The sequence below is a fragment of the Trachurus japonicus genome, chromosome 8 (assembly GCF_045865225.1).
Source record: "Trachurus japonicus isolate A0001 chromosome 8, Traja_1.0".
In the NCBI taxonomy this organism is placed as follows: Eukaryota; Metazoa; Chordata; class Actinopteri; order Carangiformes; family Carangidae; genus Trachurus; species Trachurus japonicus.
In genome coordinates, this window is record NC_140914.1 from 11,580,269 (window position 1) to 11,598,736 (window position 18,468).

Below are 18,468 nucleotides of genomic sequence, written 5' to 3' on the forward strand. Positions count from 1 at the left end.
TGTTTGTTTTCCTCCTAAAAGTTGCACCTTAACCGTGACAAAACAATGCCTCCCACTCCATAACAGACCCTCTAGGACCCTTTGCTCCGGCCTGTAGGGCTTGTTTTTCTCAGTGCTAAACATGTACGCATCCTCTTGTGGAGAGCAGAGTGAGGAATGACTCATTTGACCGACCGTTTTATTTTTTTTATTTTTCCAACCACTTCTCAGTAAACCAATGTCTTTGTTGGTTGTGCTGCTGTAGTACATCACAGACATGTCACTAAGGGTGTAATAATGGGATTATTCATTGCAAACTGACCACAGTACCTATCACTTCAGATGTCTTGAGAGACTGTTGTTGCTGAACAGCCGCCCTCAAATGATATTTGCAGTTGGTCTCTAGAACATTACTATTCATTGGCCTCTCTATTGTCGGAACACAGAGAAAAAATGGCTCTGTTTTTCTATTTTTTAAATTTTTTTTATTGATGATTGATTCATCTCCCAATATCCCCTTTACTTGAAAAATATCAAAATAAAATGTGTTCCTTGCATAAAAAGACAAAAAGAAGACATTTCCATCTGTTACTGAAACACTGACAGAACCTTCCATGAATTCACTCTTCAAAATCATCACATTTTCTTTCTTTCTTTCTTTTTTCTAAGGAATTATTTAGAGCAACACAGCAATCTGCCCACATCTCTGGCACTGACTCCAAAAAGGACTCAGGAGCTTATTATGAGTGGACTCCTTTAGAATAATTGATTGTATTTGACATGACATGGAAGGAAGCTTGGCCGATTGATACTCTGCAGCCGAGCCGTGATCAATCCAAATGAGAGACTGGTGGAGCTTTTATTTCTCTGCCAGAGCTTATTAGAAACAACTGAGCTTCTCTGGAGAAACTCTATTCCTCCAGAAACAGCTTGGACCTATTAGTATCTGGGAATGTAAATTAGTGTGATCCCTCACCTCATCATGCCTCAAAATATTCCCCATGCTCGAGTTTGACAGAGCATAATGAAACATTGAGTTAAATGCCTGGGCATCTTCCAAAACATTTTTGCGGTGGGCGGTTTAGGCAGGAGTTGTGATTATTTGTGAACATTAGTTCCTTCCTGTCTTTACAAACACAAACATTTTTCACTCTGATATGACACACTGTACTGCTCTGATGGACTTATCAACCTTTAGAGACAACTGGGCATCATCTGGGTCAGAGGTTTGTGTGGACTTGGTGTGACGTGGGTTTCCTATTTAAGTTCTAATCCACCGTTTCTATACAATGTAGTCTTAAAGATTGATTTTCGGTGCAAGGTCTTTTTTCTAAATGCTTGAACTACGTTTAACGGATCTGACCTTTGTCAGTTTTTTTTTATTATAGAAATGTAATGAGAAGAGTTTCTGTGCAATGAAGTATATCACAGACACTTTCTGAGTAGCCTATTAGCACTTCTGCATTTATATCCCACAATGCAACACCATGCTTGTGTTAGAATACAGCAGCACGCTTCCTGTGTTAGAGATCAGAAAAAAAAAAGTTTTTTCCAAGCACCTGTTATCTTCTCACTTCTGTTTGCAATGTTAATGAAGCTGCGGACATGTGCTGAAACGCAAGAAAGTAAATGTCACGTGGTCCGTCCTGGGTGTGAGGGTAGTAAACAGCAGATGGTTCACTGGGCCTCTTTAGCGCTATGGATTTTATTTGCCTACCCACCTGAATGACCTGTGTTGAGCTGAACAGCTGATGCGGAGAAAGAAAGAAAAAACACAAAAGCAAGAGTTAACTTGTTTACTCCAGTTCCACTTACAAGGCCAAGGGAGTCGTTTGCCATGCACGGAGAAATTAGCTTGTTTATCAGCATTTGGATTTTTTAATTTTTATTTATTTTATCCTGCCTCATCGTCCCACTGACATTTTAGACGCACATGATCCATGACTGATTCCCAATCAAAGCCACAATAACAAAGTATTTGCTTCGTGTGCTTTGCATTGTTTTATAATTAAGTGTATGATGATTAACACCGAGCCTGACGAGGGCGATAGCCTGTTATGTGCGCGCCTTCAAAATGGTAACCTTGAACGCTGTACATCTGTCCCATCAATTTGGACATGCTCCAAAGATGCACAGCACATTACCAGCGAGATGCTGCAAGCCCGTGTCCATACAGTAGGATATCGGATGTTTCAAGGTGATTCGCTGTAGCGTACTTGAGCACTTTTTTATTTTTTATGACCATACATGGGGATGTTGCACGCTCAGACCAACTACTGTATTTTGGAGTTAAGTGGCAAACAGAGCTGAAGTCCTTGAAAGGTTATAAAAATCTTTAGCCATTCATTACTATAAGGAAGGAAGTGAGGAAAGTGATGGAATATAATGAAAACTAATACTCTTCCTAGTCAGTATGCTATCTGTAGATATGTTTAATATCCCATTACAGGCCCAGAAGTAACCACAGTTCTATACTGCCAAGAGACAAACATAATCCAGAGGGAAATTACCCATCAGGAAGGCAATACTGTTACTGAGATGCAATTACCAGGCCACTTGTGAGACTTTCAGCCCAGTATCCATGGGTGCATGTGTGTGTGTGCGAGGGTGGTCGATATGTGCATAACAGCTCTTATGTTTTGCAGAGTAAATTGGATTCTTTGCTGGAGAACAGTTAATTTAGAATATGTCCAAGATGCAAATGATTGATGTGACTATATCGTTACAACTGTAGGTTTGTGGTGCACGGAGGCCTAATGGAAAAGAAAAAAAAAAAATTGCAGAGGGAGGGGAATAGCTTTCATCCTAAACTTATAGAGAATTTTCTGCCACAAACTCTGTGGTTTCAGAGTGGAGGAATCATTCTGAAGGTGGTTGATTGTTTCATATAACAATTTCCAAGCAAACATTAGCTAAATGAGTATGGGAAAAAAAAAAGGTCTGCGCGCTCAGGTTCTGATTTTCTGCCGTCTTTACGTCATATTGTGGAGCTCCTGAGCTCATGCTTGTTACTAGTTAAAAAAAAAACGGTGTGTCTCACAGAGGATTTAATGTCCCAATTTAGCACTGAATCACATAGCTTACAAACAAAGAAAACAGCATGGATTGGAATTAACATCAGTGTAAACATTTGATAAGGATTTGCTTCAGGCAAATGCTATGCTTTATTATCGATACAAAAATAGACACTGGAGAAACAAGACTTGCTCCTGTGCGTGTGGTGCACTTGCCTGCTGCACCGTCACATCCTACAACTCATTCTCCCAGACTGAGTTGAGCATAATATTTGTGGCAATGGCAAATGGCTTCCTGTTATCCCTGAGATAAATTTCTCAAGTCGGCGACGGTTCTATTGTACTACAAATTATCACCTTGAATGTGATAATTAATCACTTCTGCCTTCAATGAATAGCCCCCTAACCTTAAATGTAGTGGAGAAAGGAGAGGGAGAGTGCTGCCTGAGCCCATTTGCAGGGGAAGTGAATGTGCATTAGAAATAAAACTGCCTGCACAGAGTGTGAGCTTGGCATGCATAATAAATGTATGACAAAACAATACCCCAGGCACCCCAGTATTAATGATATGCAGTGAACTCATTATTAAAGTTCCAAAACAGCTCCTGGAGTAACACAGATGGAGTCAATTAAGCAATGAGCATACTTGCTTGCCTGCCGTTTCATCTTCTTTCTTTTATCTCTCGCATATTACTCCATGGATGTAATTAGCTGTATGTTTCTCCTCACAACATAATGTCCAGTAATAATAACAGTTATTTTCACTTGTAATTTCAAATAATGTACTGCTTAATAAATGTACCAAATTTGCTTGCACTGTGTCCTTGGATATTTCGCTCGCACTGCAAGACGTGCTGAGGATAATACCGTACTAAGCTGCCTTCTTCTCTCTGCTGTTTGTGTTCCCAGAGACCTGATGCCTTCGACGCTGGAGGGGCAGATCACCATGGAGAAGACACCCAGCTATTTTGTGACTAACCATGCCCCAAAGCGCATCCACTCTATGGCCAGGGACATCAAGCTTATTATTGTGGTGCGTAATCCTGTCACTAGAGCCATTTCAGACTACACACAGACTTTGTCCAAGAAACCTGAGATCCCCACCTTTGAGGTTCTGGCTTTTAAGAACCGGACGCTGGGTCTTATAGATGCCTCATGGAGCGCGTTGCGTATCGGGATATACGCGCTCCACTTGGAGAGCTGGATGCAGTACTTCCCTCTCTCCCAAATGCACTTTGTGAGCGGGGAGAGGCTCATCGTGGATCCCGCAGGTGAGATGGCAAAAGTGCAGGACTTCTTGGGACTGAAGCGGATCGTCACGGACAAACACTTTTACTTCAATAAGACTAAAGGATTCCCGTGTCTAAAGAAGCCAGAGGACAGCAGCACTCCCAGATGCCTCGGCAAGTCTAAAGGGAGAACTCACCCTAAAATAGACACAGATGTGATTCGGCGGCTGCACAAGTTCTACAAACCCTTTAACATGATGTTCTACCAAATGACCGGCCAGAACTTTGAGTGGGAGCTGGAGGACGACAGAGAGTCTCGCGGCTCCCAGGACTAGCGGGCCGCGGGATGGCACGGCGCAGCCACACCACCAGCCTTCTCACACTAAAACTACTACTGTCTCGCTTCGTCTTCAGAGAGAGTGCTTGAGCACGCCAATCAGTCATGGCTGTCTTTGCGGTGTCTGTATCCATTAGCAAGAGTTTACTGACATGCTTTTTCTCTCCCTTCAGTACTAATGTTGTTGATGATGGCAAATCATTATTGTATATACTAAACATAAAATATATTTATATTTGTGAAAAGGAGATGATTTATTCCTTTGTTTTTAAAGCATAGAGTTGATCTAAAAATCATGTTGACTATGGCAATGCATGCGATGAGTTAAGTGTCCTTACCTCATGAGCCCTAAGGGTAAACTCTGCCTGTTTTTCCTCCCTTTACTTTCCTGCAGTTTCTTGCCCTCACACCCACTCACCAGCATTCAGTACAAAAAGATATTCTATTTCAATGGCTACCGCCATGAAGTGCTTTGTATCATTTCTTTCAACACTGTCCTGCTGCTTTCGAAGACAGAGAAAAGAGTAAAATGATAGACATATAGTATAATAGTCTTTTGACATGTGCTCATCTTTTTAGTTTTCCATATTCTGAGTGGAGACAATCTTTTTTCTTTCTTTTTTTCAGTCTAAGTTTAACCAAAGTGTTAATTTCCTCAGTTTCAGTGTTCTGGTTGCTCTGCACTCATTAATTGCACACATATTCAGTAAGAGAGCTGATGTACAGTGGCCGTCATTCAATAATTGGATTGTTTCACTGCATAGTTGAACATTAGCATACTGATGACCATGCACTCAGATGTGGCACAGCATCACTGGTTTTTTGGCATAATTTGACGAGTGAATCCATGTACTACAAATACCAAGACTCCGCTGTGCATCTTAATAATAATAAAAAAAAAGACAAAAAAAAAAAAAACTACTTCCTGTTACCAAAATATCAGTTAACTCTTACAGTGCTTGACTGTTTGCCTCGTGACCGCTCCTCTTGTCAAGGTAAACATGTGTTAAAGAGGGTGAAGAACGACTGAGCGGAGGTTTGTTCACAAACATCTGCTGCAATGCGGTCTTCTGTCGTTAGAGATTAATGGCGTGTTAAATAAACCGCTGCTGCTGGAACATTGTCAATGTCAGAGAGAATTTGCTGTCACGGAGAACTCCGAGAAAAAAAAAGAAGCTACATACATGCCCAGGTAAATTACCAAGCCATTACTGTATGTACTTAACTTGAATGAGATTATGTCTGCCAGGAAACTGTGCTGTAACCAGAGTTTTGCTACCAAACACTTGTGATCAGCAGGACTTAACTGGGCAGATGATTGTGATGAAAAGAACAGGGTTTTCTTTTTTTCTTTAATGCTGTGAAATGCTCCTTTACTCATGCAATGAAATAACAACCTGACCCGTCATCTTTTCTTTCCTTTTTATTTGCTTCATGCATAACTCGCTGTGCGTCTGTCTGTTGTCTCTGGACTTTTCATCAATTGAGACAATCAATACAGTCAATGAGTCAATAAATACAGTCTGCTACACATCACTGGTTGCTACAGCTATGATGCATTGCTCTGTTAATCCTCCCTGTGCTCCGGCCATGGATGGTTGGATTGGTTCACTCTCTGCAGACCTCTCTGTCACCCTGGGGAGGCCGGTACCAGCAGCTACTTACTCAGAGCAATTGATTCAATCAAAGTAAGCACTATACTGCCCTTTGTAGCACCAAGCCTGAACACTTACCTCTGAGTCTTACCATCCCAGAGTCGCAACTTCCACTTTGAGGCTTTTTCTATACAGCCATCCCTTGGTGTTTTCTTGACAATCTCTCTGTCTCTCTGCACTTTTCCACGACTCTCCCTCTCATTCCTTCTCCCTCCACACACACACACACACGCTAACACATGTCATCCCCTGAGCTGGTGGGAAGCTTGTTTCGCAAAGGTGCCTTTCTCCGTATAAAGATCAACCCAACTGCAAGTAAGACATGCTAATCATACAGTTAAGAAAAAGCCTTTTATCATTATTTATTTATCCACAATTTTCCCCGAGCTTTAGAACATGCATAATCCACCCTCTCAAGCAGAAAGACCCTCAGTGTGGAGATGCAAGAAAAGAAACACCACAGCAGGCACCCAGCAGCGGTATTAGGACAGATGAAGACTCTATTTTCCATCTATGAATATGCACATGTGTTGCCATTTGCATTTTCCAGGATCACACGCACGAGGGAATTCCCCCTCCAAAGTTAAAACTTGGATCCCACCTCTCATTAACAGAGATGTACGCTCACCTTTTCTTTTTTTTAAACTTTTTTAGCCTTCCGCTTGCTTGTTTTAGGTGCAGGTGGAGTACCTGTGATAGATCCTGCGAGAGTTGCGACACATGAAAGACATGCTAAGCTGTCCTTTATGTGTTCCTCCCGGCGGGGGTCATGCTGTGTTGTTGCCGTTCATCAAGTATTTGCAGCAGCAAGCGAAGACGACTGATGATACAGTAAATGAGCGTTGCCCGCTCATCAAACTGACACTGCTTTAAGTGTCGTCATTTGAAAATGCAGTGCAAACTCACTCTTTGTCGGTCTTCACCATTTATTTGGCTGTGCTAAAACTGTAATTTATGGCATGAAAAGGCACCTGCGTGTACCTGGAAATGATTCGCACTTGTAGCTTTTGTATTTATTTATTTTTACTTGAAGGGCTATAATCTGTGTATGAGAGGTGCTTTTAAGTGATGTATTTCATTATTCTGTTACATGAGCTATAATTATATTCTGCGAAAGTGCTTAGGATGATGGAATGGTGCAGCAAAAAAGAAGAAAATAATGAAATAATAGTAATAGTAACTGTTCATCTGAACTACACCAGTGCGAACAGTTTTCACTCTGGAAGCCTTAGTGTTTGCACAAACCCTTGAAAAGTAGTGAAGTCTCCATCACTAGCAACTAATTGGTTTTTCACTTCATTTGAGTGAATGATTAACAGCTGTGTAAAGAGGCACAATGGTGTCTTCAACTTCTACAACTAACTTTGCAATACCCTGCTCTCTAATGCAGACTCTAAATGACTTCAATTTATTGCCCACTGACAAGGAAATCCCCAAAAAGAAAGGTGAGCCGGTGCAGTTTCAGCACAAGGTTTTGAATTCTGCTAAACAACAAAAGGGAGTTTGCTCATTGTTAACATACAGTAAGGGTTTATGAACAGCTGTGAATCACTGCAAAACAAATATCCACAAAATGAAATAAGCTGAAAATGAGATGCAACTGTACAATCTCCCCACGCGCTCATCTATTTTCATCCATAATGAAATCATTCATTTAACCACACTGCAATTGTATCTGCATGGAAATGTTCCCAAGGTGGCTTAGTCACTCATTGAATTTGCTGCTACTCATGCACCAGAATCTTATTGATCAGCAAATTAGGGATTAAGCACAATCCCCTCCATGTTTAGTGCAGTCATCCTTTTTTTTTTCACTCGATTTTTCAATATGTCTGTCTTTAGGTGTGAGGAAGGGTGTCAGAAAATAAGGACAATGCATCCAGCGGTTGCCAAGGACAACCCACACACTGATGAGGGAGCATAATGAGATTCACAACCCAAACCATAAACGTCAGCCTCCCCTGTTACCTCAGCAAAAGTCCTCTCCTCCGCATCTGCTAAATTTTCCATGAATCTTAAATTTATTCAAGTCTTGTCCCGCTTTGTAGAATAAGTTAAAATTGGAGAAAATGTCTTCAATTACACATGGCTCCTATTTTCTCATATGACGCAAGTAATCATTTCATCTGATGCCTGGTTTCCTGAGTCAGGAACTTCCTCTTCTACCACCTCAGGAGAGGAAAAGTATCCTCTCATAAATCTTGACCTACAGCCCATTCTCTGCTCTGCTGTTGGGCTGATTTTCCATCTTTCTGAGACCTGCCTCATCTGACACAAAGTCCTGAGAGATTTTTTTTTTTTTAATTTTTGTCTTGTTTACTATTAATTAGTTTACTAATTAATGAGATGCCATGTGTTCAGGTTGCAGGTATTGCAGGGATGTTTAAAGGCCCGCTTGAACAAAGATGATTTCAAAAGCCCCCCAAAAATGTCATTCAGCGTAACTACACACACAGCTATCATCTAATCATCAATTAAACTGTAATCACTGAAAGATAAACATGTTGATAATGTAGACCAATAAATTAGGCATACATAATTAATGTATGTTTAATGAAATCGGCAGAAAATCATATTGGCTCCTCAAACTGTGCTATAATAATGTGCAATAATCCAGTTGCAACTGAATTATATTAATAACCCACTAGTTTCCTCCCTGCAACCTCCTCTTATTAATTCTTATGACACCAACAGCTCTGTCTAATTTACAGAAACACACACACACACACACACACACATACACACACACTCAGGGGGTGTTCATGGCTGGTTAAAGCTGCCACTTTCCTTCTTGAGTATCCAGACCACATCTGGTTTCCATTTGTATCAGCAGAGGTGTGAGGAGTCACATATGCACGAGTCACAAGTCTCAACCTTCAAGTCTCAAGCAAATTACTGAGGTGAGAGTCAAGCCAAACGACAAAGTCAAAGACAAGTCAAGTCTTTGCTCAAAAGCTTTTATTTTCAATATTAATGAAAAGCCTAATATTTGTCATTTAGTGGTGATCATTAATGTGTCAACGTGCAAAGTCAGAAGGCAGCATGTGAAACAAATGGTCACAATTTATCACAACGTCCTCCTGCTGTGCTGCGGTAAGTGTTTCCTGTTGCTATAGTGTTTCTGTCTTACAGGTAGCCTTTTTGCTACATTTCATTTATTTTCTATATTCGTCATCACATCGGCTGCGATTACCCACAATACATTTGCACTTACTCTTGAGCTGCTCAAGCACTCAGCTCTCCCCTTTAAGAGACTCCGACAGTATTTTACACATTCCAATGAGCTACTTCCTGTAGGTTAGGAGTTAGCAATGGCTCCCGCTCTCCCTCACACTCCCCCTCTTTAGCTCAGTTTAGCAATTAATCTGCCTCCCTAAGCGATAATTGTAAATGTAATAAATGTAGTTAATTTAGTGTAATCAAGGAAGCTCAGTCTGGCTCCAAACGTTAGAAACCCAGTTGTTAGCTGCTCTATAGTCTAGTGCCCACAGGTAGGCCAACATCTTGGACTTGGTGCTAAATAAAGTTGGCTTGAGAATAAAGTAAATACATCCTATCACATGAATTGTGTGGTTGGCTTTACTTGGCCTAACCCTGACATGAGGTTTCTTGGTAACACAAATGGTACACTTAAATGGATGTTGGGTTGGTTATATCACTCATGTTTGAGCTGTAGAGAGCTGTTAACCTTACCATCATGATCCTCGAATCCAAATTGTATAGGTTTTGAATTAGATTCCTTCAAGATGGACACCTCTGCTGGTCTGTTTTACATTACATTTACTGTAAACACAACTAAAAGAAGAAAGTCAAATCTTTTTGAGTGATCTGCATCCTATATTGCTGATATGCAAAATGTAAAACATATAAATACATTGATAGATTTTTTTTTATTTTTCTGCAGCATACATTTAATGTTTAATAGTTAAATTTTGTTAAAATCATGTACATGACCAGAGGGGGAAATGTATGTATTGATATTACTCAAATATTTAGAAATTATCAGGGTTTCACTTGATCTACCTTAGGCTACTATAGATCTATACCATCATATCATGGTCAACAGAAACCACAAGTCTGATGTTTATGACGATGATGGAAAATAATAATAAGATGGAATACACTGACAGGAAAGTGGAAATTATCACGTAATGTTAATTATTGCTCCTGTACATTAGTTTTGGCCTCAAAGGAATATCTTTGTCCCTCCAGAAAAAGTTGACAGTTCAGCCTGTCCTCTGAAGGAACCTTGAGGTAATTGATACCTTCACACGTAGCTGCATGTGACTTGAACAACAGCATAACAAAATCGTTCAACTAAAACCCCCCACCCCCCACTCCGTAGGGAAAATCAAACGTCTCTACTTATCCAGCCTCTTGGTGCTTAATTCTAGTCTTCTAAGGCCGATGACCTGCAGGTGTGTGATCCTCCCCGACAGTTAACAAGCCACACCTGGTCTGTATCTACTTGGCACCAAGTGCGATACATTAACTATCAAGGAATGGGATCAAAAGGAGGATCAAAAACCTGGAGGACACCAGCCCTCGAGGAGCTGAATTGAGTAGTCTAGGCTTCAGGCCAAAACAGGGACTCGTCAAGAAGCTCAGCACTCTACTGGCAGGAGAGCTCTTCTAAGGTGGTCTTCTGTCTTCTTCAATTGAGGGCCTTTGTACTGCACAGTAGAAACAACAGAGTCTTGTCTTTCAAGGTCTTTAGGAAATACAACGGCACTGCTGAAACACAAACTCTGGCGAGCTTGAAGGTTTGGCACCACATAGCCATGCAAAATTGTGTGTACTCTTTTTGTATTTTCACTTCATTGAGAATATTTGAGTCCGTTTCGGACAGGATTAGTTCCCCAAATAAATGGTTAATTTTGTAGGACACTGAAATGACTGTCATGCAAAATAGTCAATAATACATTTTCAAATTATACAACTGAGGATATTAATATCTCATTTAACTGTTTATTTTTTTGATTCTGTTAATGATGAGCCCTCAGCAGGCAGTTTGAGGAGGCCTGAGGCATATACGTCATGGTTGGATCCAGTTAGATTCTTATCCAGAAGCCAAGCCGTAGTGTTAATGAACAGAGACTTCACAGTTGGCTGAAGGACAGCGATGTATTTATGAGCTGTGGTGTTGAAAATCCCAGCTAGAAGGTCAAACAAGCAAACATCACTGTCATCAAATAGCCAAGTTTGATGCTACTTGTGTTTAAAAAACAACCAAGATACTGAATTAACAGTGTCATTCAAGTCTTCGTAAACAGAGTGACAAAGATTAGTGATATGAACCTTTCCTAAGAGGATGATGATTGAAGTTTTTCTGATGTATGAACATCAGCAGCTTCAGTCTGTGAGGAGGAAATTGGGACATTTCTTCTAAGAAACTGGGATCGGTTGTTAGGCTCTGAGAAAAAAGGGGAACATTTGCATAACTCATGTCATTCAAAGTTCTAAAAATAAACAAAACAAATCCTCAAATGAACTAGATGTAATATTAGTTTTTAGGGTTTCAGACATGTGATTCCGCCAGAGACAGAAGCGGGGAACAAAAAGTTTTAAATCTTGTTTGTGTCAAGATTTTAGAGCTTTGAAGATCCTGGAAAAATGGTTCTAGCAGGTCACATTTTGAAAATACACAAGTCAAAAGTCCAAGCCCCTTTCCTCAGACTTCTCTCTGAAGCCACGCCTCCAGAGCTCAAGAACACGCAACGCTTGTTCAGCATTAGGTGAAGTTGTGAAGGTGTCGCACTTGCGGCGTCACCCAATGTAATCCCAATGTGAGCGGGGCCAATGGGGCTTTCAACAATACTGTTGCGTGTCACTGCGCAGCATCACTGACTTTCCCCCAGCTTTTTCTCAAGGCTCATTCACGTTAAAGAACACACATATCATAATAAACCACCCAGCATCAAGCTTAGAGCTACATCACCCCCTACCAGACTGCAGTGTGGTACATTGGGTTACTATTGTTGTCTTTTCTGCGGTCGTAACTCGATGAAGACTTTGATCGTGCACGCGATCAGTGCACGAAGAGCAGCAGAGGAGGGAGGGACAGAGACGGCAGCTTGATTGACACATCACGATCCAATTGACATTAATATTGCATTCACGTTAATTGGATGCTGTTTTCACAGAATTGTCCGTCCCACAGGTGACTGACTTTTTACATTTTTGTGAAAAAGCAAATTGCCAAAAAAAACTGTGCAAATTGGTTGCAATCGGAGGTGTGAAGAACAGTTTTGTAAAAAAATGCTCCAGAATAGGATCTCCAACTATACCTTTAAATAAGAAAACAGTCTGGGGCGGTGTTTAGCTCAGTTGGTAGAGCACCCGCCCCATGTGTTGAGGCTATAGTCCTCGCTGCAGGCAGCCCCGGTTCGAGTCCCGCGTCGGACGGCCCTATCCTGCATGTCATTCCCCCATGCCTCCCATTTCCTGTCACACTCTCAACTGTCCTATCGAATAAAGGCATGAAAAGCCAAAAAAAAAAAAAAAAAAAAAAAAAAAAAATAAGAAAACAGTCTGTATATGGGGGAAAAAAAGTAGTAGCAGAATCTTCTGTCTTTAAAGAGTTGCATTGATGGGTGCAGTCATGCATTCAGTTGATTTTAACGTAACAAAAACAGAACATTTCTGGGGACCTCTGATCTAAAATAAACAAATGAAACTGAACTGTAAAAGCAGTGTCGCAAATCCACCGTGGGATTTGAAACCTCTTTGACCTTTTCTTCCGTTTTCAACTTTTCTGTTTTGAACCGTGTCAAAATGAAGTCCCCTTTTCTGTCTTTTAAAAGCTGTTTATTATGATCGCTCACTATGTTTCCCTCCTCTCTGCTCGCTCCCATCTCAAAGCGTCGCCACAGCTCAGCTGCTGCTCTGCCTCACTGTCTGCACCGTGTTCCATCATTTACATAAATACACAGAAGGAGATGAGATGCAGCAGCCATGGAAGACACTAGACTACATTGTTGATCCCTGTATGCATCCACGAGAACTACACTATAACTCTCACGCTATTACATAAGAATATTTACAAATGAAGCGGTGGCAACTTACTCAATTTAAATAACCTACATTTAAATGATTGGTTGAATGGACATACAACATAATTGTGCAAGTAAGCAGGTAAAAAGCTCACATAATTTATATGCGAGTGCATACTAGTGGATAATAAAAATTTACTGAATGTGATAATCTACAGTAATCACAGCCTGCCGACAAATGCCACTTTTTCATATCAAGAAACCATTAAATGCACTTATAAGGTTGGTTGTACCAAGTATAAACATCCAGTTAAAGTCATAAGGGATGTTTTTCTTCAACATTTAAGTTTGGAGAGCTGTTTCTGGTTTTGCTCAGAAGTAAAATTCTGCTGGAGAAACACTCAATCTTATTACTATTTCTTTTTTTTTTAAGTATATTTTTTGGGCTTTTTCACCTTTTACAGTAAATAGAAATCACAATCGACAGAGATACAGGAAATGGGGAGTCAGAGAGGGGAATGACATGCAGGAAAGGGCCGCTCGATGTGGGATTCAAACCGGGGCTGGCTGCAGTGAGACACTGTAACACATGGGGCGGCTGCTCTACCAACTGAGCAAAACACTGCCCCACTCAATCTTTTTCTTTTTTTTTTTTTTACTTAAGACTTAATTTAATTTTCTTTTTTTCCCCTTTTGCATTTCTGTTAAACATTTAGTTTAGCTTCATAATCTTACGAAGACTGTGCAGCACATCCCAGCTACAGTACAGGCCGCTGTTGATATGAAATTTCATTTCTGTTGCAGATTCAGTTTGACTGGTTAACTTTGAAGTGCTGTTCAAATGAAGAATTGATACATGAATCAACCCATCTCTAGAGTCTGCTCTAAGTACTGTCTGACTCCCTGCCAATTAATAACCCAGCACACTTTTCTGCAGAGACATATTTCATGTGTATGAATCACCTCTGAAATTACTGCAGGGACCTGCTAATAGTTTAGCTCTTCAGGACTGCACAAACAAGCTGGTGTGAGACAAACCTTGAGTCAAATATCAAAGGCTTCCTCCAGGACCGTCTTTTACAATTTGTGACATTTAGATTTTTAAAAATACACATTTTTCTTTAATTCGCTACATGCCACTTCAAAGATAAGGGAAATTACCGGCAATATAATTCCAGCCTTAACAGTTATCTGTGACCTCCAACAGTTGAGGATCACTCAGCGTGGGCCATCTGGTCAAGGGCTTCACCAACAGATGCATTATTTTTCAAATCAATACCTCCAACATCCCAGACAGTGCTGCTCTGAAAGAAGACTAATTTCCTTATCAATCCATGCAGGTAATGATCTCATTAATTTACTGTTGATTCATTTTCAGCTGAGTGGATATTAACCTTTTGCCAGTAATCATTAATTTTCTGTGGGAGAGGTGTAATATGTTGTGATTGGAGCCACATAAACAAAACAATTAACATTCGGGGTCTTTCATGATGTCCAGCAGACTTCTTACACTCAGATGATCGATTCATTGATCCTCCACCAGCCACCAGAACTGCTCTAATCTCTCACCTCATGCTGGGTGTGTTTTTGCTCCGGACGTGACAAGGGGGATTATTTGTGTTGTTTTGTGTAGTCATGCATGTATTTTGAGGACAATTATCATGCTCTGAATACTCATAGCTTCGCAACAGGCGATGAGGGAGCACTGTGCAGCACCTGGTCACTGCTCCACACTTTACCTCTGAACTCAAAGGTCAGTATTATTGATGATTTAAAAGTTGGAATTGGACCATGGCAACCTCTAGGCCTAGGGCTAATGCAACCAACATTTGAGTAGAAAAAACTGCAGTTCCTAAAATGGCCACTTGAGGTTGACACCATAAGGAAATCAATTACCATAGTTAGAATCTCCCAATTTACATCAAAAATAATCACATCCAATAGCTAATGTTAGAGTGTCTTTGTGACTGTCTTGCTACATGTCTGTTCAGTTGTGTTTTGTGCCTCTGCTTGTGTATTGTCTTTATGGTCGTTCTGCTGCATGTCTGTTTAGCTGTTTTATGCCACTGTTTTTTAACTTGTACTTTTTTTCACAGCCCTCTCCCCCTCTCCCCTCAAGAAGCTTGTGCTTTTTGTCAGGCCATCATTGCAAATAAGAACCTGTTCTTAATGATTTTTCGCCTGGTTAAATAAAGGTTAAATAAATAAAAAAAAGAACAACTGTACAGGGGTGTACGTTCATTGAAATGTATCAGTACGTCAAGTTCTACGTGATTGAGAGTGTGGTCTCTTTAAAGCCCCTGAATGTGGTCTCTTTAAAGCCCCTGTACGGAGCTTTTAACTGGATACGCAAAAGTCTCTGGTTTCTGCTGATGTGTCTCTGTTACCTACAACAGCAAATGAGCCCATCAGTGTGAAGATACGCTATTTCTAAGTAGTCTAATTCTATACCTCTGGAAGGCATGGTCGGGTCGGACCACTGACGAAACGATACGAATAGATACATTACACTGCTAAAAAAAAAAAAAAAGCAAGTCCCGTCTTCTTTCCGACGTTTCCAAAACAAATCTACACGCGCCGGCCAGACAAACGTCTTCATAACAGTGGGAAATGCAGTCTTCATTCCGCCGCTTTCGTCCACAGGGACCGCCAAAATCAACACTAAATGAAAAGTCCGTACAGCGGCTTTAATGACGGATGGATCACAAGTCGCTCCACCCATGCCCAACCTCTTTGCCCATTTTTGGATTAGTAACTGCCAAAATCAAGACCGTGGAGCAGTCCAGTCTGAGCTTCAAAACCACTTCTGGGTGAATTCATGGGGGCTACATCCCTCTATGATTTGTACAGTCTGCTGGCCTCATCTGGTTTAATGGTAATTCTTTCTTATTTATAATTCCACTCATAGGGAACAGCTAGTATTTAGCTCCTGAGAAAAACAACTTCTTCCATATGCTGGGAGAAGTTTTAAATGTTGCAGGTTTCTTTTATTTTTTCTGAGGACTAACAGATCGATCACACATAAAGCTCCCTCTTTAAGTCCCACAACAAAGTTTGTGTTTATCTAAAAAGTTGACACCCGCTCTCTTTTTAGTTTTTTTTATGTTGGGCTTTTGCAACTCTGCCCAGTAATCCACTAAAGACTCTTTTACTCCTGAAATTGCATTCAAGTTCTGCCAAGCTGATGTTCACCGTCATCACATCTGTGTCTGCACTTTTTTGGCTTGTACATGTAAGTGATTTTTAAAGTGATGGTAATTGCAGTTGCCAAAGTCACTAAAAAGGACTTTCCTGAAAACGTCTCCTCTGTCCACATCTCTCCCCGACAAGTCAGTTTGCTAAGAAGAAATCAAATCTTTATTATTGAGTGAGCACAAGCTCACACTGTGTGTACTCTGCTCATAACTCAACCTGCATTTGATCTTTGGATAATACATATAACACTGGGAAATTACAGGTACTATATTTTTTTGTTTTGTTTAATGGGATTCAACACCAGAATATGACACTTATTCATTTTTACTGACTCCTTTGAAAGGCAGCTACAGCAGGAGTCCAGTAAATCCTCCACCAAACAAAGAGTTTTAGAGAAACAAGACAAGTAGAAAGGAATAGTGCATAAAGTGGATGTGCTCGGAATGGTTATAGCCTGATGTGGTGCAGAAAGCCTTGGTGAGGGCAACATACAGGTTGCATGTAGAAGAAAAAGTTACCATTGAGAAAAAAAAAAAAATCATTATTCACTGTCACTTTGGAGCATAAAACTGTAAAATAAAAAATACTGTGACTCAGTTTAAACCAAAATATAAAGGAATCTGATGACAGCATTTCAGTGGAGGATGAATACTTTTGCGTAGGTGGAAGAAAGAAGTGAATGCATTGCTTTACAACAAGACTAAAGGGAGCCAGAGAGTTTCACACTTCAGGGACTTAGCACCCAGTGGCCCATTGTCTGGCACTAATAAAAGGATTTTGTGTGGGAAAAAGTGTTGAAAAACACTTAAACTATACAGTATATATATTTTTTTTAATCATTATTTTTTGGAATGAAAAAAAAGAAAGGAATGAAATATTACTGAAAATTAAGAGCAGAAACGGTACATCAGAAAAAATGTTGAGTTTGGGTTCATGTATACACCATCATTGTGCCATATAATAATGTATAAAAGTTAAGCAAATGTATGGATCATGATATGTTTATTTATTGTTTAATATACCCTGTGGTTATTCAAAACACATTCCATAAATACTAAAGCAGATGGGTAGAGGAAAAGGGGGGGCATTGCGCAGTGTATCGAGTGAGACAATGGTGGTAGGTTCAACTTTCAATCTAACCTCAGCCAGCAATGGACAAGAGAAGCCGACAGCTGCATCTTTTCATCATGCTTGATTTTCCATTCTTCCATCTGTTCACGACAACGGTTTACATTTCCTATCAGCATAAATTTTGCTGCTAAAATGTTACTAAATGATATACTACCCACTCCCGCACCAGTTCTACCTCTGTCAGCCTGGAGATAAAGTTTGAGCAAGTACACTTGACCCGACATGTGGCAGGCATAAATCTTAGGACGACGAAAAGCATCACGGGGCTGAATGCAAATAAGCCCAGAATCGTGATTTTTTTTTTTTTTTTTTGGCCCCAAGAGGAGCAGAAACTCCACGTCTGACATGCAGTATTTCTCAAACCAGAAGTTGCAGTGATGACCTCAAGCTAAATTTATTCCCACTTTTAACTTAAGACTTGTTACACCCTGCATAATTTAAAGTGTTAGCGCTTTTGTTCAATTAAGATTTATTATTCCACACTCTGGTTGAAAATGAAGTTAAGCAGAGGTCATCCAAATCACCTGACATGACCTTAAATGGCAAGGCTAAAGAAAAAAAAAGTTATAACATATCCATAGTCTGATCATAGTTTCACACATCTCATAGCACCATGCCTTCTCTACTAGATGTTCTATGTTGCTTGAAACTGCAATACACACCTGGTTGGTGTTTTGTTTGTCCTGTCTGGGCTCCTGTAGCAAAAACAGACAGTCCCTGGGCAGATGCAGTATGAAGGGCTCATTCTAAGATATTGAAAACACAATGACTCACAATGTCAGGTGATTATTATAGACTTATGTAAGCATAATTATCATTAATACTTAATTCAATTTCTGCTAATAGTCTCCCCCTCTAATTCCTATACACACTGGTTCTCTAACTTTAACTTTTCCCAAACTTTCCCCTAACCCTCATCCATAACACCTGCTTCAA

General features: G+C 40.3%; 1 protein-coding gene across 1 annotated transcript in view; it reads left to right on the forward strand.

The window, feature by feature from the left end:
• The window catches only part of hs3st4 (heparan sulfate (glucosamine) 3-O-sulfotransferase 4), a 79,188-nt gene extending 73,473 nt beyond the window's left edge, over positions 1 to 5,715 (forward strand). Inside the window, exon 2 of the mRNA XM_085783819.1 lies at positions 3,903 to 5,715. Coding sequence (XP_085639945.1) covers positions 3,903 to 4,557 — 655 coding nt within the window. The 3' untranslated portion in view covers positions 4,558 to 5,715. The remainder of the gene's footprint in view (positions 1 to 3,902) is intronic.
• Positions 5,716 to 18,468: the final 12,753 nt, after the last annotated feature.